Below are 23542 nucleotides of genomic sequence, written 5' to 3' on the forward strand. Positions count from 1 at the left end.
TTTAGGATTTTATTTTTATATTCACTCAATGGATTGCTTCAGCGCTGCAATAATATTGAGCATCAATTGGTGTTCCTAGCTTTAGACAGTGGCCCTTGTAGCCATATGTATTTTAAGTTCTGTCCTGTGCCTGATTTTTTAAAACCTCACATGAAAGCAGCACTAGTTTATTGTTTCTGTACAAACCAGATCAGGTTGTTGACCAGAAACACCTTAATGGCTTTGATGTCAGTACCCAAAGAGGCAGTAATCCTAAAATCAGGTTAGGTGCAGTAAGCTCAAGCAGAAAATAAACATGAGAACAAAATGAACTTTTGAAATTAAAAAAGTAGTATTAGGCATAAATATCCACAACCTTTTAAAAATTAAGCGCTGGGAAAAGAAATGGTTATTCTGGGTTCCTTGGGAACATAATTCATTAATGTTTATGCTCTGTGGTTGCATAATGGGTCCTGTAAACTGGAAGCAATCTGCCTTTTAAATATACTGCCTGTATTAAAAACGTCTGAAGTAATTTTGAAAAAAAGCTTTGTGTATCTCTTGGGATCTCTTGGGATCCCTGCCTGACTTTGTAAATGGTATTTCACTTGTGTGTGTCTCTCTGCATGTTCTTTTGACTTGTTGGGTGGTCTGGTTATTTTTGCAGTTCTGAATGAGGACTTTTTTTAGTGAAAACTGTTACAGATTTAACCCATAGCATGGCAGGATGTTATAACAAATACATTCACCATTGAATAAGGGGGTGTTTCTATTGCAAAGGTATGCACATGGATATAAATAACTACTTGAAAAAACCTTGCCAGCATTATATGGAGATTTGAGAGCTGTAGCTTAATCCAGCAGCAGTGGAAGGGCAAGGGACAGAGGGAAAACAGGGTTATACTGTCCTTAATAACTGATGCCTTGTTTGAGACTGAGACTCAGGGTAATTTCTTTGTACTACTGAGGCAGGAACTAGGGCATCAAAAATCTACAAATGGATTTTAGTGAATTCAAGGCTTGTACTATGTGGTGGTGCACAATCTCTGCTCCCATTCCCACAATCTCTGCTCCCATTCCTGGTAGGATAGTCTGGCCCCTTTGAAGCCAATAGTAAAGTTCTTCTTAGTTCCAAGGAAGGAGGGAATCTGTCCCCCACAGTGGGATTTTTATATTATTTGTAGAGCGAAGGCCTGATCCAATATCCAATCTCTCTGAAACTGGTGGAGCATTTACACATGAATGGGAATTAGACCCAATCCAGAGCACTCTTTACATTTAGGGAGAAAACCCCAGCTGTGTTTGCTGTTTATATTTAGGTCATGATTGCAAAGTTGAATTTCCCTTCACCAGGTTGTTGGAACCACCTCTCTCTATGAAACAATTTTAAAATATCCATATAGAAAGCTAAAAGGGATGCTCAGATTTTTTTTTTTTTTTTTTTTTTTTTTTTTTGGCTCTCTGCACCACTGGGACTCCCCATTCTGTGATTTTCTAAGCAAAATGGCTTGTTTTAAAACTGCAGTCCTTTTATTATAGATTTTTGCAGAGTCAGTGGAACTATTTGCCTTCTAAGTTATCTTGCATCTAAACATCTCCTAAGACACCAGGCTAAATGACTGTTTACAGAGAACAACCACAGTGTCAGATGAACAATAGTTGGGGAGCTCCTGCAAGAACTTTGGAAATTTTGCAACATCCTGTTGCTGAAACACATTTCATGTTTTCAATACTGGCTGCCTTCCCAAGCCAAGAATAAATACACAACCCCTCCCTGTAGATATTATCATCAAAAAGAAGCTATTAAGTTTGCTGGATCAATGGGTATAGTGGGTTCCAAGGCTGTTCTGAGTTTTTTTCCAAGTTTAGGTCAGCTCCAGCACCTCTCTTCCAGTCCTAACTATGCTGCGATCACTCTTTTCTGACTGCCCCTCCTGAATTCTCTCAGCCATTCACTTTTGTTAAAAATCAATTTCTTTGAAGAAATGACACCAGAAGGAAAGAAATTACACCAGTGTAGCCTTGACATAGAAAAGGATTTCAGAGAGAAAGGACACCCTGGACCAACACCGCTATGCGAACAAGGGGACACAGAGAAAAGGCATGGTGGAAAACCCTCTTTGCCCTTGATTTCCTTCTTTGTGCAGATTTGCTCGTGGATATTTGTGTGTGTGTCTGTATGTCTGTGTGTGTGTGTCTGTCTGTCTGTGTGTGTATTCACATCCCTTCTGCCCTTGCCTGCAGCCGGATCAAAAGCAACGTGGACGGGAGGTACCTGGTGGACGGCGTCCCCTTCAGCTGCTGCAACCCCAGCTCCCCCAGGCCCTGCATCCAGTACCAGGTCACCAACAACTCTGCCCACTACAGCTACGACTACCAAACCGAGGAGCTCAACCTGTGGCGCCGCGGCTGCCGGGAAGCGCTGCTCAACTACTACAGTGGCATGATGAGCTCCATGGGCGCCGTCATCCTCCTCGTCTGGCTCTTCGAGGTAACCCCTGCCCCCAGATACGCTGCACTGACGGGCCAGCTCTGCAGGAGCCTGGGCTTCTGAGTGAAAAGCAAATCTGTTTAAATTCAATTTCCTCACCGTTAGGCTGAGAAAATATCTGATAGCTGAGGAAAGGTGGAAAGGTCCCGGGTTGGAAACAGAGGTGGAGGGGTGTGGGATCACAGACACCTCTTAGCAGGGCACAGAGCCTCGAGAATCCCACAGCAAGAGGGGGAAAAGGGAGGGATTTTCTCTCAAAGGCAAGGTGCTGAGCAGGGAAGAGAGTGCAAGGGCTCTGCTGTCCAGATGCATTAATTTTACGCGTGTCACCATTTGTGGGGAACGAGAAATACAAAAAAGCAGCACATCAGAAAGATGTGACAGTAATTAGTGGGACAGAAAATGCAGTTAAAGGTTTTACACCCCAAACAAAATAAGGCTTTAAGTCACACACAGTGGAACAATTTCAAGGCATTTGGTCAGAAAAAGTGGTTTAGGTGGGGCAAGTGGATTAAATTAATTTTATTCTGCTTCCCAAAACCACGACACAAATGCAAACAGGGCACTGCCCGGGGCAGGTGTCTGTGGGCACCATAACCCAAAGTGCAGCTTGGCTGATAAAATACTGTTCATGCAATGCAATGAATCCCCAGCCCCTGGGAGAAGGCCAGTTTTCTAGCCAGGGTGTTTAACCAGCACTAATGCTCGGGGAGCGTGGGCTGGCAGTGGCACGAGGGCTGGAACGTGAGGTGCTGGATGTGGAGATCAGGCAGGACCTGCTGGTAAAAGGAAGGGTGCAGCTCCCTGGGGTGCAGCAGATCCTTTCCTATCCTTGGAATGGCTGCTGCAAATGGCATTGCCTAATTTAAATGATTCAGCTGCCTTTTAAAAAATTTAGATCGATGCAAATTTTAAAAAGATGAGTTACATTTTGATACAAGCACTGGCCTACAGCCTTCCAGGAATGAAGATGCTTTTTAGAAAATAAACACCTACCTAAATCTGTGAACTGAAAAAAAAATCATGAAGTTACTCCATGTTGCATTGTTTTAAAAATAACTGCTCCGAACTGCAGAGAAATGTATTACCTCTTTGCACTGTTATTCTGGCAAGAAAAAAAAGAGAAGGTCTTTATTTTAACCCAGATTCAAGTGCAGAGCTCTGAAGAGAGGGGAATTTCAACTGTATTAGAAAGTCAAAGAAATTGAAAAACTCAGGGGAAAAATGCACAAAAATACCAATGCCAGCTTCAAAAAATCATGACTAGGAACCTGTAACATACTTCTGCTAACTTGCAAGAGATTAATGACAGTGATATGTTAACATTAATAGCAGTAATAAAAATGCAGTATTTTATGTCTAACTCTTCAAATGAAGGGTATTTTCAAATGAAGGGTATTTTTTTCAGCCTGTGGCATAATGAGAAATAAGATCTTCTTTTCTTTGTCTTTTTCAAAATAGAAGGTAAGGCTTTTTTTCAGGCAATCAGAGAACATTTAGGGCAAAACTTGAAAGAAACAACATGATCCTGGGTTACAATAACTTGCCCTCCTGAATATTTATTACTTGAATGATATTCTACCATAAAGGGACCAGATTTGGGTCTGAAATTCCCTTTGGTTTTAAGGCAAACTTTGAAGGAAGGAAATAGGCATTAATTTAGTCTCCCTTGAAATATAACAACTTCCTGTAAATTCCAGTCAGGGTAGGAAACAATTTTATGCTGAGCAGGAGGGCAGCAGAGGTTCCAGCTCCTGGCCAAGGTAAGTGTGGGTCTGAGCAGGGTGAGCCCAGGGGCAGTGGTTGTGCTGGCTCTGTGTTTCTCATTTCCACTTTGGCTTCCTGGGAAGGGACAGAAAAGTGAAAAAGCAAAATCCTGGGTTGCTTGACACCTGCAGCCACCATGGACTCAAACCAGGTGCTTCTCCAACAAAGCCTTTCTGGGGGCTGTGGACGACTCTTCCAGCTGGGTTGCTGGAATTGAGATGTGGGAAGGACATGGAGAGGAAATACTAATCACAGCTGTTATTCTGAGCTGTAGAGAAAGGTAACACGCCAAACAGGCACAGGGACCCCAGGGAAGGCCATCTCCGTTTCACTTTTCTACATTAGGCACAAGGAAGAATGAACCTATTTTGAAACATCAAAACTTCTATTTGAAAAGAATGCTAATATCTAGAAGCTTCTTTTCCTAACAAAAGCTGTAGACTTCCCATGTGTGACAACCAGTCATGAGGATGACAAAAAAAGATCACACCCTGCTCTGGCTAAGCCGCCTCAGGCTAAACCCTGGCAAACAGATGGGCTTCTCTGCAGAAGGTCAAGAAGAGCATGCCTGGATGTCTCCTTGACCTGCCTCAGACAGCAAAAAGGAAAAGAGGGGTTCAAGGGTGCCCTGAATAAATCATTTCAAAAGGAATAGAGAGCTGAGGCTGGTTCCTAAGCTGCTCCAGGTCCTTCACTTGTGCAAACATGTGGATCTCGATAGGTCACAGCTGCCACGATAGCCGAGACCCTGGGATTCACCTCCCATGTGCCACAGCCCGGAGCCAGGCTGAGCTCCAGGAGAGCACTGGGACATTCACAGGAGGCACATTGCATGTCCTGTGCTGGAGAGTAAACTCTCTGAGGCATTAACAGTAGGGGTGAACTCCTGGTGATCTCCAAAACCAGCCCACAGGCAGCAGGGACCCTCCAGACAGGCACAGTTGGCACTGCTGGCCCAGCTGGAGAGGCTGAACGTGCAGGGGATCCACCAGCCCAGCCCTGCAGCCACAGCCCTGCAGAAACACTGTGCCTGTATTCTTCCTGGCACTTTAAAGTTGCTGTAAAATGACAAGAGCTCCCATGACAGGGAAATCATCTCTCAGCAAGACTGGCCTCGCTCTGGGGCTCTGACAGCACAGGCTTCTGTGCTGGATTGTGGTTAAGCTCAAATCTACAACTCACAGCCTGGTTAAGGCTGGAGGTTTAGCTGTGGCCTCCCGAGGGCTGAGCAGAGGGGAAGAAGGATCACATGCCTCAACCTGCTGGCAATTATTCCTCTAATGCAGCCAAGGATATCGTTTTCCCACTTTGCCACAAGGGCTCATTGTTGGCTCAGGGACAGCTTGGTGTCACCCAGAGTCCCAAGGCCCTTTGCTGCCAAGCTGCTGCCAGCCAGCCACCCCCAGCACGTGCACGGGGTTATGCTTCCCTGGTGCAAGATTTCAGCTAAACTGGTGGTCCCAGACTCTCTGTGATCATACAGGAGATAGACTAATTTACCAGATACTTGTCTCAAACTTCCTGGGCTCTCTTCTCATCTGCCACAGAAGGCAGGTGCAGAGCAGTGGAGGTTACAAGGAGACAGACATTTTGCATTGCTTTTAAGGAATCTCAGCTTCAGGGACTCAAAATTTTGCTTATAAAGGTTTTTAAGAGAAAAAAGTCTTAAACTAAGAGAAAATGTCACAAAATCTCTTACAATGATGGGTCAGATGCTTAGTGCTGCACAAGCACCTTCCTTTTTAAAAGCATTATAATATTTGGTGACTTAGAGCTATCCAGGAAGCCAGTCCACCTACTTTGGCTGCCAAACGGGGCACTTGGCAAGTCAATCACAAAACAAAGCCCCTGGTGACGTGCACCAGAGGTAGCACAAGTAGAAAGCAATGTGGAGGCCATTTCCTGCATCCAGCCCTGTTTATCTGCACTTGCAACAGCCATTGATTTCAAAGATATCAGCCCCATGAGTGAGAGCAGCAAAACTGGGACTCAGAGTAGAAGGAAGATGTCAAAGGCTTTAAATCTAACATGATGGGATTTGTCACTTGTTGTGACTTTTATAGAATAGTGCTTTAACTGATTTAAGTCATCATATTATTGGCTAGATGAGACTATTTCCAGACTCAGAGCCACTAGAAGCCTCCTTAGTGACCAAAGTGTGGCTAGTCATACATTCCTGTGTTAAGCAGTATGAACATTTGCCTTTGGATATGGAAGTATTTGGTGAAACTTGTTTGTTGGACCAATGTTTTTCCTGTTCTGATCTTGAGTGAAGGCAGAGAAATATGAACATCTTCAAATGTTGATAGTAGACAAGTGTAGCTTTAGTCTTCCACGAGTTTGGAGACACTGATCATACACAAGTAGGATGACCACAGCTGACAGGCTGATGGATGGCCCATGGAAGCTCATGCTTGGGTAGTGCCTCGAGTCCAAAAGCCAGATGTGAATTCTGCCACTGGCCTTGCCATGTGGCTGAATCCCATCTTCAAACCTGCCAGCCTCTTTAGCCATCAGGCTTGAGGAGGACCAAAGGTAATCAGTTCCTTGGGAAACTGGATAGTGTGACAGAGGCATCCTACTTCCCTTAGAGAACAAATCCTGTTAGGTCCAGACAGCAGTAGGAGTTCTCCAACTGAGCTTTACCCAGCATGTGAAGGACCAAACCAATCTTACTGCTGCCTCATCCCAACCACCAGCTCTACCATGTCACCAGGCTGCCTCTTCTGGGAGCTGCTCTTCTGTCCTTCTCTGCTTCACTCATCAATCACTTTCTTCACAAGCACCACAAGGGTGAGGTCAGATTGTTCTGAACAGTGTTAGAAGGCAGGAGACTGGCTAAAACCCACTTTCTCTCTGGAGGCAGGTGCAGGGTGTTGTCAGTGTCAGCAGCGTTACACAGTACAGTAGAAAAAATCTCAGTCAGGACTGCTGGGACTAGTTAATATTTAATCAGAAATATAAAATTTGTTTTAGGTGGAACCCAGGAGAGATCACCTGCTGCCTTGGTTTCCTTATTTGCACATACCTATATTAAAACAAAATCGGAATCTGAAGCAGACAAACTAATGGCTCAAATCCTAACTCTGCTCCATTCTGCAGAGACCCTGATTCATTAATATCTCCTTGATCAGCTTAATATACTCACCAAACATATTAAGGTCAATGCAAAGTCAAAATATTTAGCTAAAACGAAGTGGGTGGTGGCCAAGGACGGTGTTGCACAGCCAAACTGCCTTGTGGACATGCAGCACAGGGCAGCCAGGGATGCATTAAAGCTTCCCGGGAAGGCACCGACACTGACGGGCTCGAGGAGGGGCCCCTCGGGCACGCGGCCCCCCGGAGCAGCAGCCCAGGCTGCCCCAGCAGGGACAGGGAGGGGGACAGGAGTGTCCAGGGCTGGCTGACGCTCTCTGCCTTTCCCGTTGCGTGGCACAGATGTCGGTGATGGTTGGCTTGCGCCTCCTGCACACCTCCCTGGAAAGCATCGCCAACCCCGAAGACCCCGAATGCGAAAGCGAAGGGTGGGTCCTGGAGAACAGCCTGAAGGACACTTTCAAATCTGCGCTGGAGAACTTGAAAAAGCTGGGTAAGTTCAACCAGGTGGAAGCAGGAGCCGAAGGGGCCGAAGGAGAGGAAGGTGGGAAGACGCCAGCCATCACAACAGTCAGCTGAGCTGCTCATCCAGGTGGACTTTGTCTCAGAGAAAAGCAACACAAACTGAGAATTGTGAATGTATCTACGTTGTAAAAGCTATGTATCAACCACCAGAACACACATTTCTACGCATGTTCACTTTTGTACATGGGAACATACAACACAGTGCACCCTGGGATAAAACACTTATCCACAATGTGAGTACACCATATCCATATCCTTTTGGGAATATGACCCCAACTAGGACTTGCAATATTGACGTGTTCCCTTATCAGAGACAATTAGTTTAAGGAAAAAAAAATTTTAAAAAAAAGATTGCTGGCATCACATGGCTATCCATTCCATCCTATTTTGAAATTAAAAGTGGAATTTGAAAAGTTAATATTTTTTGCTCAAGTTGTTTCATCAGCATACTTTCTGTACTTCAGCTTTTAAGGACAAATAGATTGGGTTTCTGGAGAGTAACATGATAGAATTCAAAGAAGGAAGGATTTCCAGAATTGTATATAACTTAGTATACAGGTATTTTGACAAACCTCTCATATGTGATTTTTGTTAATGTGCTAAGCAATGGTATTTTCTGCTGTATTCTTAAGATGTACATAGAACAAGATGCAAATTTATGCTGAGAATTTATGTACTAAGCAAAAATTGTAATTTAATGAAGCATCCAAGCATCATAAAAACAACATTCAGGTAAGATTGAAGGGGTTTATTTCTCAGGGTTTTTTGCAGGCTTGTATCTTGAATGTATGTGTTGTAGACTAATGCTTCACCTTGTATTTAAATTCTTTGCAGAAGCATAGAAAATTCATCTTTTAGTGGGTGAAATCCAGGCTATGAGCATGTGCCAGTTATGGCTACTCTGGATATTTTACAGAGTATGTCATCTCATAACTTGCTACAGAATATTCAAGCCCAACTATTTTTAAGGCAAGAAAAAGGCAAACCCAAATCCAACCCACTTAGAACTCACACTTTAAGTATTTCTAGGGGCCTAGAAAGTGGATACCATTCATCCACAAATACATCAAGCCTCACCCTTCCAGGCCAGGGAAAACTAGGTTTCAAGCAAAGCCCAATGTACAAATTTTACTTTATCATTGATAGGGTGCTCCTCATTATATCTTTTAAATTCCCTTTTCAGGGAAGGCACATTTTGCATATGCTGCATCTCTCCATAATGTCATAGCTGGAGGATGTTGTTCTCAAGTTGAAATAAAACACGAAAAGAGTTTGCTGTGGCATGCAGCCTCTAATAAGGGAACAGAGCCTCATCTTGAATTTATTTTGCCAGATAATTTCAATTAAAGGGAAAGAAACCTGAGAGAACAAGCCCCAGCCCCCTGCACCAACGATTGCAGACACCTCAGTTCCTCCCTGCAAGCCAGGCACCACACTGACTTTTACCCTGGCTGTGCAAACCCTCTACTTCTCCAGTGTCCCTGGGAGAGGTTTCTCAGTGGGTCCCTTCTCCCTGGCTGGTGGCCGCCCCTCAAAGGGGACGTGTTTGCAGCTGTGTCACCACTGCACAGCCCACTGGTTTCCATTCTTAGTCACTTGTGCACTTGCCCCAGCAGCACTCAGCTCCTCCGGCTTCTGTCCCAATTCCTTCTAGGATGGACAGATCAGTTCAAGGCAGGACAAGCAGGGATCTGTCCGTACCTCATGCTGTAGTTTCCATCTCAGTGCCCAGGGTGTTTCAAGCCACCTGCACTCAAGGTTTGATTTTGACAGGTGTCTGTGGTGTCCTTTCACTTTCTCAAAGCTGGTCAAAGCTTTCAACTTTAGTTACGGTCATTAATTTAGTTACAATAATTAATTAAAAAGTCACTCTCCTCTTCTGTGCATTAGACTAGGACAAGGGCACTGACAAAAGGCCAACTTGCTACTCACCACAGCCTATCGTCTCTTGCTCTGCTGAGGGACAGAACTGCACGAGCCAGAGCAGCTCCTCCCTGCTCAGCAGGCCACCACTGGGGCCAGCTGCCCCATTAGAGAAGAACAGGATTGTGGATGGCACACGATGTGGCCACATGTACCAGAGAAGAGTTTTCAGAGGAGTCACATGTGGATAGGAGCTGTGTTACAAGGATTAATCACAGTCTTTCCTCGGGAGGCTTCAGCAAGCTGTGATCTATACCCATTATTTGACAAGACTGATTTTTCAGAGAGATCTAGATTTATTGCTGCCCTAGAAATCTGGCTTAGGACACTAATTTAGACAGGACTCTCCAATTTTTTGTGGTCTCTGTTTTTTATCAGATTATTGCTAAAGCAACATAACATATTTTCAAACCATTCTTTCAATGCCACACTGGAGAAGCCAGTTCCCAGAGCAATGGTATCAAGCAGGTAAAGAGACCATCTGAGACAGGTTTATGAAGAACAGTACTGGAACCAGGGAACAAAGAGTATATGGGCTAATGCTGTCTAAAATAAAGCCTCCTGGTTGATGAAGATCTTTGTGACATCTTATGATTACCACAAGATTGTAATATGAGTGCTTTGTACAATATCACATGTAATATATCACTCGTCCAATCTTACACATACTTACTTGTGATACTGCAAATGCTGTTCTAGATAAAGATATTTCTGCTGACTGCAAATGTAAATTTAGGTATTAAAATGTTATTGCAAGTAAAGATCTCTTTAAAGAAAATATTTAAATATATACAATTTAATACAGATTTCTTTAATTTGCATTACTGCTGACTTATTTCTTCCGAATTCATTTTTGGATCTGTTTTATGTGTTCCTATACATGGGAAGGTTTTCCCCGTCTCTATATAATGCTCTGAGAGAAAGCAAACATTCCTCTTTTCATGTGCCCAGCTAAGCTCAGGAGATGTGCAAGCAGACCCCCAAAGCACCTGCCTCTTACTAGAAACAGAATTTGCTGTGCTATTCTGATAGCATCTTCCTGTAGTACATAGGAATTAAAACATCTTCACAGCCATGAATGTGATGTTCTGGTCATGCTGAACCAGTGAAACCACTGGCATCCTCAGGGTCTTGGACAATCAGCTGGGTTTATAACCTCTTTTTCTCCCTCTGTTTAAATCTAACTTGCAATAGACATTCAAAAGAACACATTGTTCTTATTTTAAAGTCTAAAGCTCACAAAGTCAAATCTCCCTGCAGCAATCCGACGACTTCCAGAGCCGTGCCCTGATTTTCAAACTAATAAACTTCAGAAGGATGTGAACTTAATTCATGCAAACCAGGCCACTTCTTTTTAGGTACCTCCATATGGATTAGCAGCTTAAATTCAAGTACCCAGATCTCAGAGTCAGCCCAAGGCCTTGAAGTATCAACTCTTCAGAAATACCATTTTTAAGAGAATGACAAAAAGTGCATTATTTTACTAATGACATTTATTTGAAGGGACACAGAACATTGACTAAAGTGCTTTAAAGGAGGAAATATAAACAGCTTCCTTAAAGCTATTAGTTCCTAAGTAGCCTTAATACAATTGACAAGATTAGCCTCCATGCATTACATGGGCTTGGGCATTTGGTAATACCACACAAATGCAAGTGTGCAGCTTAGCAAAGAGCATGGGAATGCTATATCGGGCTCACAGGCACCACAGACCTCCTACCTGATGGGCTAGGAAGATTTTCAAGGCTGATATAAAAGAATCCCAGCAAAACAGTTCCTGATTTACACCCACCTTGCTTGTTTTGTGAAAGAAGCCAATGCTGTTCTTAGCATAATAAATGGAAAAAGGGGATGGATCGCAAATGCTTATTAAAAAAAAAAAAAAAGAAAGAGCATTATTAGAGATTAGTTAATTAAGAGATAAGGCCAGAAAAATAGAATGGAACCATGTGATAACAGCCCCCTGTGGGGAAGACACAGGCTTAGGCAAATTTATTTCTGGCAACAGCAATGCAGTTATCTCATATCTGAAGTCATGCCTACATGGAACATTTTCTGATTTATATCAGACCTATAGTTCAGTGAGTGACTGAAACACTGAAGTAGTAAAACACATCTCTCAAATCAGCTGCATTTGCTGTTCTCATGCCATTTCATAATATTTCCATTGGTATTTCTGAATCTGAATCCAAAGCACAGTTGTGAGGTGGGACAGCTGGAGGAAAGCCTGGCCTGGAGCTCAGCTTTGCAGACTCTCCATCACAGTCCCTGCAACACCCTGCCCTGGGGGACACCCCTTTCCCCTTTTTGCAGTTCCTCCCTAACATTTGGGAGGGCTCCACAGAGAAAGGCCAAGCAGGATTCCCACCTCCCATCAAAGCACATACAAACAACTACCCTTGCCTGATTGTTTCTAAGAGGATAGTCCATAAACCACGAGGGAGTACATTTCCACAGTTTGTTCTCAAAGCTCTCCAGAGCAACAGGTGATGCAGGAGTCAGAGGAACCAGTCAAACAGTGACACCAGGACCAAAGGACAGGTCTGCAGCCTGCCACCAGACTGATGCACACCCTCTGCACCAGGCAACCAAGCACCACATCCCTGGGCAAAACAGGGTAAAATATACCAACAAGGACAAGATGAATTCACAGCTTTGTATTAATTCATCTTTCATTAATTGCATGAATGAATTAAGAGCATAAACAAAATTGATTCTGTAATGTTGCTGTTGGCATATTTTAAGTAAATTCTGACAGTGTTTCTTGTTTTCACCCCAGAATGTTAAATGTAATTAGGACTTAAAATTCAAATTTATTCTCTACTTCTCAGGGTTGTTTTTTTTATTATTTTAGAGTATTTTAGATTATTTTTGAGATCAGGTAATATTAGAAATGGATCAAATGCATATCAGGAAACATTTTATTCAGGGAAAAACTTGCAGTGGTATGTCTAGATTTCAAATCATTACTATCACACCATATCCCTGACTCCAATGGGAGAAAACCACTTTTTGTCCCCTCCCTCTTTGCAAGGTGGCACTCACCAGGAGTGCTGCTTACACAAGTAGACATTCCCAGTGCCATACACCCTCCTCAAATACTTCACAGCCAGACCCAGGTCTCTGTCACTGGTGAAGGTCTACAAGTAGATCCCAAATCTCTGAGAGCAGGATTCAACCCCTTCCTTGTCTCATCACAACCACTGCTGATGCAGCCCTGGAATCCACGTGCACCTCAACAGCCATGCCTGGAGCAGGGCATCCCACCTTGAGCACCCACTGTGCTCCAGGGCAGTGAAGCAACTACATGAGGTCTTGGGTTTGCTGTCCTAAGTGGATGTTGCACCTTTCAGTGCCTGGATAGCTGCTCTTCCACATCTGCCCAACAATTTCAAAGGCTGCCCACACAGAAATGTTTGTCTCACACATGATGGCATTAGAAGCAGTTACCCCCAGCCTCCCAGCAGAACACTCCATGCTTCTGCATGCTCCAAATGATACACATGTTGCTAGTGTAGAGCATTTACCACTCCATTAGAAAAAAAACCTTCAAAATTCCTTGTTTTCAGCTCCATCCAGTTCAAGCTGACAGAGCGTATCCTAAAGACTGCATTACAAAGTAGTACAGAGAAAAAAAACCCTACAAAGTTCTTTGTTTCAGAGTTCATGCCATGCTCCAAGCTTTCAGCTATTAGAGCACTTTATGAATTACCAAAACCTGACCTGGAAGGAATTATCATATACACGAGATGCCTGACTAGTTCAACAGCATTAAGTAGATGCTTAGCAATTACTGCAGAATTTTTTTCTTCTTCTAGTGTGTTTGGTGCGAAATTGCACATTAATTCCAAGACACTGATACAATCACTGCAAAAAATACTCCAAGGCTTCTTGGAGCTGTCTTTACAGGGAGCAAACAGCACCTTTCTAATGCTGGCATCTCTAGTTAGAGGACACCAGTGAATTACATCAGTGAACACATTGCTGATCCCCTTGCCCTTGTTATTTTTATATAATCTTCTCTCCTATTCATTAACACACTTTACCATCCTCCACACTTAAGAGTATTGCAAGTACAGAAATATGTTTCACACGTTGTTCCTCAAATACATGGTTGATTTCAAATCAACACTTGGGTTTTATAAGTCACTAAAATATTCCGCAGTGGTCTGTACAGACACTTTCCCTAACCTGAGCTCAGCTGTCCCACCCTGCCCAGGGCTCTCTACCCAGTCTGGCTTTCCTTCCAGGATCCCACGCAAAGGACAAGCTGGAAAACTTACCACCTCCAAGCTCACGCTGTCTGAAAAGAGACTGTGAAAATATATATTCACAAACTGATGAAAAAGTAACATTTAATCATTGCTGTCATGGAGACGAAGATCAGTACTTGCCATTTCGTAGCTCCTACACCTGGCGCACTGCGAAACTCCTCATACTCTCCCTCTTCTTTTTTCCTCCAAGAGAGGAGTGCTTGACAAATCTCTCCATCAAAGATGTAAGATTTGGGCATCTAATGTTTGCATGCCAGGAGAGGGGGAAAGGTGGCAGAAGAGCAGGAGAAAAAAACCCAGGATGAATATGCAAAAGACTCAAGATAAAAATATGCAAAACAGTTTTTATCTGTGGAAAAAAGATTTGTAGAAGGAATGTTAAAACTGCCACGAATGAAGTATGAATAGAAACGTACATGTACGAAACAGCAGAAGAAATAACTGAGCAAGCCTTTAAAGAGCAGCATGTATGGATAACAAGGGATGTGACTGACAGCAATAAAGTGGGAAGATGCTGAGAAATGTGTTGTTTCCACCCAGCCCATGAAGCCTGAGCTCCAAATGGCCGGGGTACAGTCGCCTTCTCAGCAGCAGACCTGTGCTTTGACAACACGAGGGAGAGCATGTGCTGTGTGCCATTCCTCTTCACGTTATTATACCAGCCAAGGCACCCGAAACAGGAAAAGGCAACAAGCAGCCTTACTTGAGATTTAGCATGGGTGAAGCAAGATACTGAGGCAAAATACAGCTCCACAGGTCCTACTGAATCCCAAAGAATATAAAAGACGTTTCCAAAAGCCATTGCTCCTGCCCTCTGTAGCACCTAGTCCTGGCCAGACTGCTTGGACAAACACCTTGGTGTGCATGGTGTGTGCAGGTGGCTACAGTGAACTCCAATAAGAGAAATCACCATGCCCTGCTACAGTGTTTCAAGCTGAAGTGAGAGGATGTTTTAGTACCGAGCTTTCACAAATAAATACATCATAAATGCTCAGCTACTTCTCAGGGCCAGCTGGTGACAAGGGGCACTGAGCAGAATCAAAGCACTCCTGACATGAGCAGAGGAGTACAAGGCATGACCAATGCATGGAAATCACAGGGCTCTGCTTTGTAAAAACCTGAACTATTTTACTGCAGCTTACAGGCTCTATCAGCCTGCAACACATTTAACTAATACATTGACTACTTATAAGGTGACAAACACTATTATCAACAAAACTAGCTCAATGCAGTTGCATAAAAGTCACATCTAAACTAGCCATTAGAGACTGATTCTCCCAGAACAGAACCAGGAATCACTATTTCTCCTGACTCTTAGTCTTGGGATAAAATGGAAAATTAAATCCCTTCTTCCCCGTACTGGAGAAAGCTGCTGAACTGTCTGAAAAGCACAGCTCTGTGGGACTTTCAGTCAGGCTGCTGAGTTTTCCAGTGGATGAATTTCCAGAACCTGGTCTGAGGGAAAGTGCTGACAGATGGAGAGCCTTAGACAAGGCTGGGATCCCCAAGTTCTTCCCTGTCCCTGACCCAACAGCTCAAACTTCCACAACAGCAGAATCCCCAGACTCCATGGGCACTGTTGGCTGGCAGTAAGGAGAGGCAGGGAGGTTCCAGCTCCTCCTGGCTATGCTTCCAAGCTCCAGAGCTGCCTGTGCTGTGTGTTCCCCCTGCAGTCCCAGCAGCTAAGCAGTTTTTTACAGTTATCCCATCTTACAGTGATGCCCTTCCGTCAGTCATTGCCAGTTCTCCAACCCAACAAATGACACACCCACAGGGTAAAGCTCACTCATAACTTGAAATTATCAGCAACTGGAGATGAAAGTTTGCTATCCATGCATCCACATGGCTTCCATCAGTCACTAACAGATGGACAGCTTTTGTTTCAGCAATACTTAGTACAGTTCTTCCTGAGAGATTATTCCTGCATTTGCATGAACACAGCCCAAAAAGAAACACCAAGTCTACTCTAATTCTTCCACATTCAAATCCCAAGAGGAAAAAAACACCAAACCAAGAATAATTCATGGTAGGAGAGATATTTCCCTACAGACAACTTGCCTGTAAGACTTCCTGTTGCTGCTAAGCAACCTTTCTGTGTGCCTGTCCCTGAGGAGACGTGGAAGCCATTCCATACAGCTTGAACCCAGAGAAAGAAGAGCCAAGCTGCAACGTGCTAGCTGTGCATGCAGAGGGGTGGCTGGCAGGCTCCCTGCCCTGCACCACTCCTTCAGCACCTGGAAGCATCCTGCCAAAGGCAAGCCTGGATAACAACTGAATCCAGTGCTGTTCCCATGAAGTCTGTGACACTCTCCATGCAGCATCAAGAACTCTGGGGCAAGCATCATGGTACAGAGCTGAGGAACTGAACAGCTAATGGTAGAGAAGGACTTGCCTGCTTATGGAAGTTCCTTTAATGCCACTTAAGACACGAAAAGCACCATTCCATTCCCACTGTTATGCAGAATTAGCTCAACAAAAGCTAAGCTGATTCAAATACAAAAATACTCAGATCCCAAGATCCATAGAACCCCACAAAGATGAGCCCAGTATCTCTCGCTATTACCAGAGGTGCCTATTTTTATATATTCTGCTGCTGTAAAACACTTTCTCTGTACAGCAAAAGTCTTACTTTAGAAGAACTATCAATATGATTTCTGACATCCTCACAACCAATTTGGGGAGATGTAAACTAGGCAGACTGCAAGGTGGACAGAATCTTGGCTGGATTTTCAGGCTCACAGGGTGGCAATGAACAGTTGGAAGCAAACCAGTTGCAAGCAGAATTCTGCAGGGGCTGACATTCAAGCCCAGACTGTTTAATACTGCCATATTTGACTTCCATAATCAATAATCTCAACAGCAGAATGGAAACAGAGGGTCACCACCTCCTGCTGGAGGCAATTCCTAGAAGGAGCAGAGGAGAGTCCAGGGCACAAGGAAGGCTGACTGAAAACTCAGTTGATCATGACACGACACTACTCTGAAGAGATTTGAGATGCAACTCCCAGAGAGGAAAATAGAGGGATTTAATGTTGAAGGTGGATTGAGCATCCAGTTTCTCCTCTACAAATTCAGACCACAGAGAAAATTTTCATGACAGAGCTTCTAAACAGAATGCCATCATTTAATATAAAATAAAAAGTAAAATATACTTAAAATGAGATGCCAGGGCTCAAGCACGAGAGCTGGCCAGGGCTCACATTGAACGAGAAAGGACAGAAAAGGGTCTGTGCAGCTGCTCACCCCATGTCCACTGTCCCAGGAAAAGGAGTGAACTGGGCCCTTCAAGTCCAGGTTGCTCTCAGTGCTAATAAAGTGGGAAGGCATGACATTTATTTCCTTAGTGATCAGCATTGACGACTGGTTTGAGGGACATGGGAGGAAGCTGCAGAGAACCAGAGGAGAGCTGAAAACAGAAATAATCTTGAGAAGCCATGAGCACTACATCTCAGCCAAATTTCCCTGTAACATCACATGAAGTGGTTAAGAGCTGTGGCAGCACTGGCTCCTGGCACAAGTTAGAAGGCATTAGGAGTTTGTTATCCTGGTTACAGACTTTGAGCACAGTAAAAATGAGCCTCCTGTGGCAGACTGGGGGGAGTAAAAAATGTTATCTTCTAGTATAAACAGAGTAAATAACATTACTGATGTGCACCTCAACCCTTATCCCTTTATAAAATGTAACTTACAATCCTTTAAAAAGACGATTAGACTTTTTGGTAGAGGTCAAGAAAGGTTTAGCTGACTGAAGCAAGTGACACTAATAATATAATCATCTTACACTTATAGCCAGGGAATTGCAGATGTTGCACATCCAGGTATTTCTGCCAGCCTGTGATTAACAAGGGGCACACTTGAAGGAACAAGCTCAGCAAAATTCTAAAAAACAACATTTAAAAAGTACTTATTGAACGTTGACATGAAAAGCTCCTACTTGATGCTTTCAGCTTTGTTTTGTTTTTTGTATCTGGGACTTTTTGTAGGTTTTGTTGGTTTTTTTTCCTTCCCCCACACACATAATATATTCTAGATTGCACACATAATCCATAAATATTAAAGTTATAGCCAATTTATTACAGATATTATTTCCCTGATACTGAAACAATGTTATATATAAATATTTCTACATTAATATAAACACATGCAAAACAAATCAGTAAAGAGAAGTCTTGAGTTAAGAATGACCAAATTGCTAAAAAAATGATAAACTGTATACTTTGCAACTATTTGTGGTTGCACTATCCAACTCTGACCCCAGAGGAAAACCAAAAAATCCTTCCTGCTGTCAGTATTTTGGTTTGCACAGAGAAATGTCAGAATTGTTGATTATCTTTTTAATATTATGATTACAGGAAAAGAGTTTTTCAATGCAGTTACACATTATTTGAAACTGTGGCACACAGCTTAAAAAGCAAAGGAATAGTAACATCACCAAAAGAGTGGGATTTCTAAGTACCATGCACAGAAAATTGTTGGTATGTCAACCACCTTAATTAGGGAAGGGCAAAGATAAAGCATTAAATGTCATTTTCCCCTGCAACTTCTCCATGTCTCTTCCTAAAAAGTGACAGCAATATTCAAATGATCCAATCTGTGACAGATAACAGAGACAAAAGCAGTCTGTAGTGATGTTAAGAAAACATCCACATTGGCCAAGTTTCTTTATTTGATACTTCACATCTTCACTCAATACTATTACTGAATGTTTGAAAAACTGTCCTGTACACCATGAATATACAAAATTTATCTGAAGCATTAAATCTGTAAAAATAGGAACAATTCAGTCAGACCAAGTGTAACTGAAGACCTGGCAGACAGTGAAGGGAATTCTTTTTCCGGGCTGAGACGCAGTCAGAAATTAAGACTTAACTAAAAGAACCACAGACTATTAAGGAAACAGAACTACGTAAATTAAGATTTTACTAATTTGTCAGAAGATAGGAGAGGGAAAGATAATGGATTTTATTTTAAATCAGTAAGCATAATGTGATTTTTAGAGACACCTTGGAGGTCTAATTACATACAACTAGAAAATTCACTGCCTTCAGGCACCCTCGTATCAAGTGCAAATCTGCGCAGTTATAGAATATATTTATAAAATATACTATATGCAAACATCTTTACAGAGCTTTAAATCAAGCCAAAAAGTAAATATACTTAATGGGACAACAGGAAAAAAAAAAAAATAAAAAATGTGGGCAGTGTGACTGTGGCCCTTCAAAGCCAGAGGAAACCACTCATTTTATCCGCAACAAAAAGAAGATGGGATTTGCACCTTAAAAGTTGACTGTTAACAAAAATGAAGAAAGTATCTTCTGTGCTTCTGAAAATTAACATGAAATCAGCTTTCATGACTTTTACATATTATTGTTATCTTAAAATAACTTCTAAACCACAATGTCAACCCTTGAATACCAATAACCAATCACATAATTGAAAGTGAAAGGGTTTCCCAGCTAAATTAAAATTAAAAACTACATAATTCTAAGGAGTGCAATGCTCTGGAAAAAGCTTTAAATTAAATTACTTTACTTGTAAAGCTAGTGTTAGGTTTTTTTAGTTAGAAAACAACTGGAAGCAAGAAAGCTGCAAGAGTACAAATGACAAAATCCTTTTTAGAAACACCACGTGAAAGAGTGAATTGTCCACTGATGCAGACAGAAACATCCATTTGCTACATTATTTGCTTCCTTACTTCATTCCATTGCATGTACACACAGCATAAGTATTAAAATGAAGAATAATAAATAAACTGGCTCAGATTACTAGTAAGGGGCAAAACACAATCCTGAATTGTGCTCTATCTAGTTTCTGTTTCAGCAGTCTTTTTCTCTTCAGTTCATGTGAAAAATCATAGTCAGACTTCCAAAAAGAGTCGTTCTTTTTTTTTATCAGAAACTTAAGTTCATTTGCCCAGGTTCATAACCCAAGACATTTCTGTGAAGAAAGCACAGTGCAAATTATAGGACTAATAAAATTTGCTTACATAGAAAGAAGTTTGCTTGATTAATGTTAATTGGTATCTTTATGAAATACATTGTAAAACAAATATTAAATAACAGGACTGAGTTTGTTGGGGCTTTTTCCTTAGACGTGTTTCCTCATCCCTCCTTTGAAAAGCTTACTGAATTACAAAAATCTTTAATAAAGTTCCAGTCTTCAGCAGATAATCATTATAAATGCTGCCAATCAATGCCAGCTAGAGTTTGATTTGCTTCTTGTGCATGTCCAATTTCCTCTGTAATACTGTGCTGCTGCCAGAGTTTTTGAATCTTTTTAAATCGCTCTTTGCACAGATGTAAGGGATTCCCACGTCTGAAAAGGAGATAACACTTATCAGGAATGATAAAACACTGCAACTAAGCACAAACACTCAGATGTGACATACTAAGTATTAGATAACCTTATAAAATACTACAATATTTAGATAACCTTTTAATATTATTCTATTATCAGAGCAAATCAATAGGTATTTGGATAAGTAACCTGCAGTGCTTCCTTATAGCTCAACAGTTCCCTCCAGCCTCTGGGAATGTCAAATCCAGCCCACAGAACTCCAAATGCAGGGTTTTAGCAACCTCTCTGGGTCGAACCAGTTCATATTCTCTGATTTTGGCTAGTTTCAGAAATAGCAAGTATTAACAATATCAAGTCCCTAAATTATCCTCACATAGGAAGCAGAGATAGGAGTTAAGACAAAGAACTACCACATTGAATAAAACAATATCATAGTATTTACACTTGGTACTAAATTAACACATAATTAAGGTTATAAAAACAAATGCACTAGATACAAATGAAATTTTCAGCCTTAGTTTCTAGTCAACTTCACAGATGCTAGAAAGATTTAACTTTAAGCAGTTTTCAAGACAACTGTTTTTAATTTGGGGAAGATTATCAATGAAACATTTTTGACCTAAACCCACATATTAACATTAAAATATCTGAAGATACTACATGCACCAGCAATGTAAAAAAATAATGTAACCAATATAATTAAAATAAAAAGACAACATAAAAAGTTATTTTTCCTAATTATAGATAGTTCTATAATTCTTGTCTTTAAAAGATGCAGCTTTTAAAATATTTACCTGAGTCCCTGGTCTGTCTCTCCATAGTCATCAAGATAAGGAGGAGGATAAAAACAGCCCTTTGTTTTCCCAGCTAAAAATAGCACCTGACATTCTCGTACTCTGGAGAGAAACAGAGAGAAGAAGAGAGAAGATTTTTAGGTATTGATTTTGAGGTGAATAGTTTCATAGACACTGCTTTTCCAGTTCTTACCTACTTTAATTCTGTATAATCTGCAACGACAGATTTTTAAAAGCACATTTTTTTAAACTGCATTTCTCATTCTCTTCCTGTTATAACTCCTAAGTAGCCATTAAAAACAACGTCATTTCATGTCTTAATATTTGCAGGCCGTGTAAAATACTCAGAGAACTACAGGAAAATAAAACTATTTTGCTTCTCATTAATCTTTGCCAAAGTGAAAACAGACATTATCTAGCCCTTCCCTGTATGCAGGAAGACAACTAAAATTAATTTTTATGTTTTCACAGCAACGGCAGCAACAAAAATGAAGTATTTACCTTCAGCATTTTGTAATACTTAAGTAGAAATAAATGCACATGCAAAACAAATTCCCTTGAAAATGAAATTTGAACTTTCTTTGGCATTTTATTTTCAAAGAAGCAACCTCCGAACCTTACCCCAAAGCATAAGAAGATGAATACACTTTAGTTTTTAGGCAACCCTGTTGTTAACAAAACACTGCCTGCAATCACATATATAGAACTATTAACGTAATGACTATACACACCATCTAACCCAGCAATAAGAGAAGAGGTGTTCAGCTCCTTACCTAAGGAATATGCCCACTCCAGAACCACAAGTGTATGTATGTGCAGTACAGGCTCCAACATCTTCCCCTTCAAGTTCAGTCTGACAGCAGTAACTCTGAGAACACAGCATGGTCCCACACACAAGGCACAATGTTGGGGCTCTGCTTTTGTCACCACCTGATTTTGGACACCTTTTGTTAGGAAAAAAAAAAAGAAAAACAAACCAACTGTATGTGTAAGCTCTAGACAGTAAAACAATTCAGAAGTACTTTTGAACATTTATACAGTTAACAGTTAGAATTTCTCTTTCACTGTTTCACTGAAATACAGGGCAGTTTGGCTGATAAATACTATGTGTCCTTTATGATTCCATACACAACTTCCTGAGACTTTCAGGTTAAAGGTTTCCCAGCCGATGAAAGAAGCAATAGACTTTGAGGTGCTCACTGTAATTGCATACAACTTACGAGAAATTGGATGCTTGGTTAATGAGGCAGCTGTAGTCGTCCGGAAGGTCTATTAATTTGTTGGATTCTCTTGCATAGCTAGAATAAAGCAATCAAATCAGCACTCATATTTCAGTGAATAATACACAAGCAACTTCAAACTCATTCATGTTTTCCTGACTCATCTAAACAACATCTGTGAGTAATTAATTTTTTAAAGTTTCCCTCTTTTCTGCTATTCTTTGAGTAAAATGGTAGCACATAAAAAGATAAACACAATACATCTCTCAAATAAACCACCTCCCCTTTCCTTAGTGTTGTTTTTTATGAATTTGAGAAAATTCAGAGGTGGAAAATACATGTCATTTTTATGTATGCTTTTAGCAAACCTAATTATGATGTCACTATAAATTTAAAGAAATATTTTTTCTCTCCTGTATAAGTTAGTTTGTATTTTATTTTTGTCACTAATATTGAATGGAAAATAGTCCAACTTTCAAGTTTAGGGAACTTCTATCCTGAAGATAAAGAAATATGCATGCCAAGAAAAGGACCTATTTAATATAAAATATTACATATTTGAAATATATTTAAAACTAACAGATACTATACACAAAATTCTAATAATCTTCAATTCTAGGAATAATACAAATTAGACTGTGAAATGCAAACAGAAGTTTGTAACAGAAGCAATGTACAAGGACATGCTGAGAGGAAAAAGAAATCATCACTGTCAAGTTAGACATAAGCTTGGGAAGAGCAGGTAAGAATCAGCAAAAGGAAAACATGGAAAAGATCCCATCACATGTGGCAAGAAATCAATTACACAACCAGAATACTCTTACTGTGTAATAAATTCTGTTAATAGTCTGGTGTTTTACAGATGAAGTGATTAATTTTTATTTTTATCACGGCCTTATTGTATGCATAATTTTAAAAGATTGACTATGTATTTAGCACAGGAGATGAAAAAGCAGGGATATGTTTTTAATGACAGCACTGTGAACTTGACATTGATTTCTAATTATTAGGATAATTGTTAGCAACTATTTTTACCCAGCCTTCAGAAAGAACAACACCCTAAATGCTTTTCTACACCCACTAAGTATTAAATGCATTCTGAATTCCAAGTAATTGTGCAGCAAGAACAAATGTATGAAAAGCTGATTTCCTTTTCAGCAACTGATTCGGCATTGG

At 41.2% G+C, this 23542-nt stretch overlaps 2 protein-coding genes across 6 annotated transcripts in view; one reads left to right on the forward strand and one right to left on the reverse strand.

Annotated features, from left to right (window-relative positions):
• The window catches only part of PRPH2 (peripherin 2), a 29429-nt gene extending 7307 nt beyond the window's left edge, over positions 1–22122 (forward strand). The window contains exons 2-3 of the mRNA XM_021547537.3: positions 2224–2470; positions 7676–22122. Coding sequence (XP_021403212.1) covers positions 2224–2470; positions 7676–7912 — 484 coding nt within the window. The 3' untranslated portion in view covers positions 7913–22122. The remainder of the gene's footprint in view (positions 1–2223; positions 2471–7675) is intronic.
• The window catches only part of UBR2 (ubiquitin protein ligase E3 component n-recognin 2), a 55256-nt gene continuing 50417 nt past the window's right edge, over positions 18704–23542 (reverse strand). For all 5 annotated transcript variants that reach the window (XM_021547608.4, XM_021547609.4, XM_085575981.1 and 2 more), the window contains 4 exons: positions 22367–22444; positions 21920–22090; positions 21147–21248; positions 18704–20370 (listed from right to left, as the gene is read on the reverse strand). In XM_021547608.4, coding sequence (XP_021403283.1) covers positions 20229–20370; positions 21147–21248; positions 21920–22090; positions 22367–22444 — 493 coding nt within the window. In that variant the 3' untranslated portion in view covers positions 18704–20228. The remainder of the gene's footprint in view (positions 20371–21146; positions 21249–21919; positions 22091–22366; positions 22445–23542) is intronic.

The sequence above is a fragment of the Lonchura striata genome, chromosome 3 (assembly GCF_050655825.1).
Source record: "Lonchura striata isolate lonStrDom1 chromosome 3, ASM5065582v1, whole genome shotgun sequence".
NCBI lineage: Eukaryota > Metazoa > Chordata > Aves > Passeriformes > Estrildidae > Lonchura > Lonchura striata.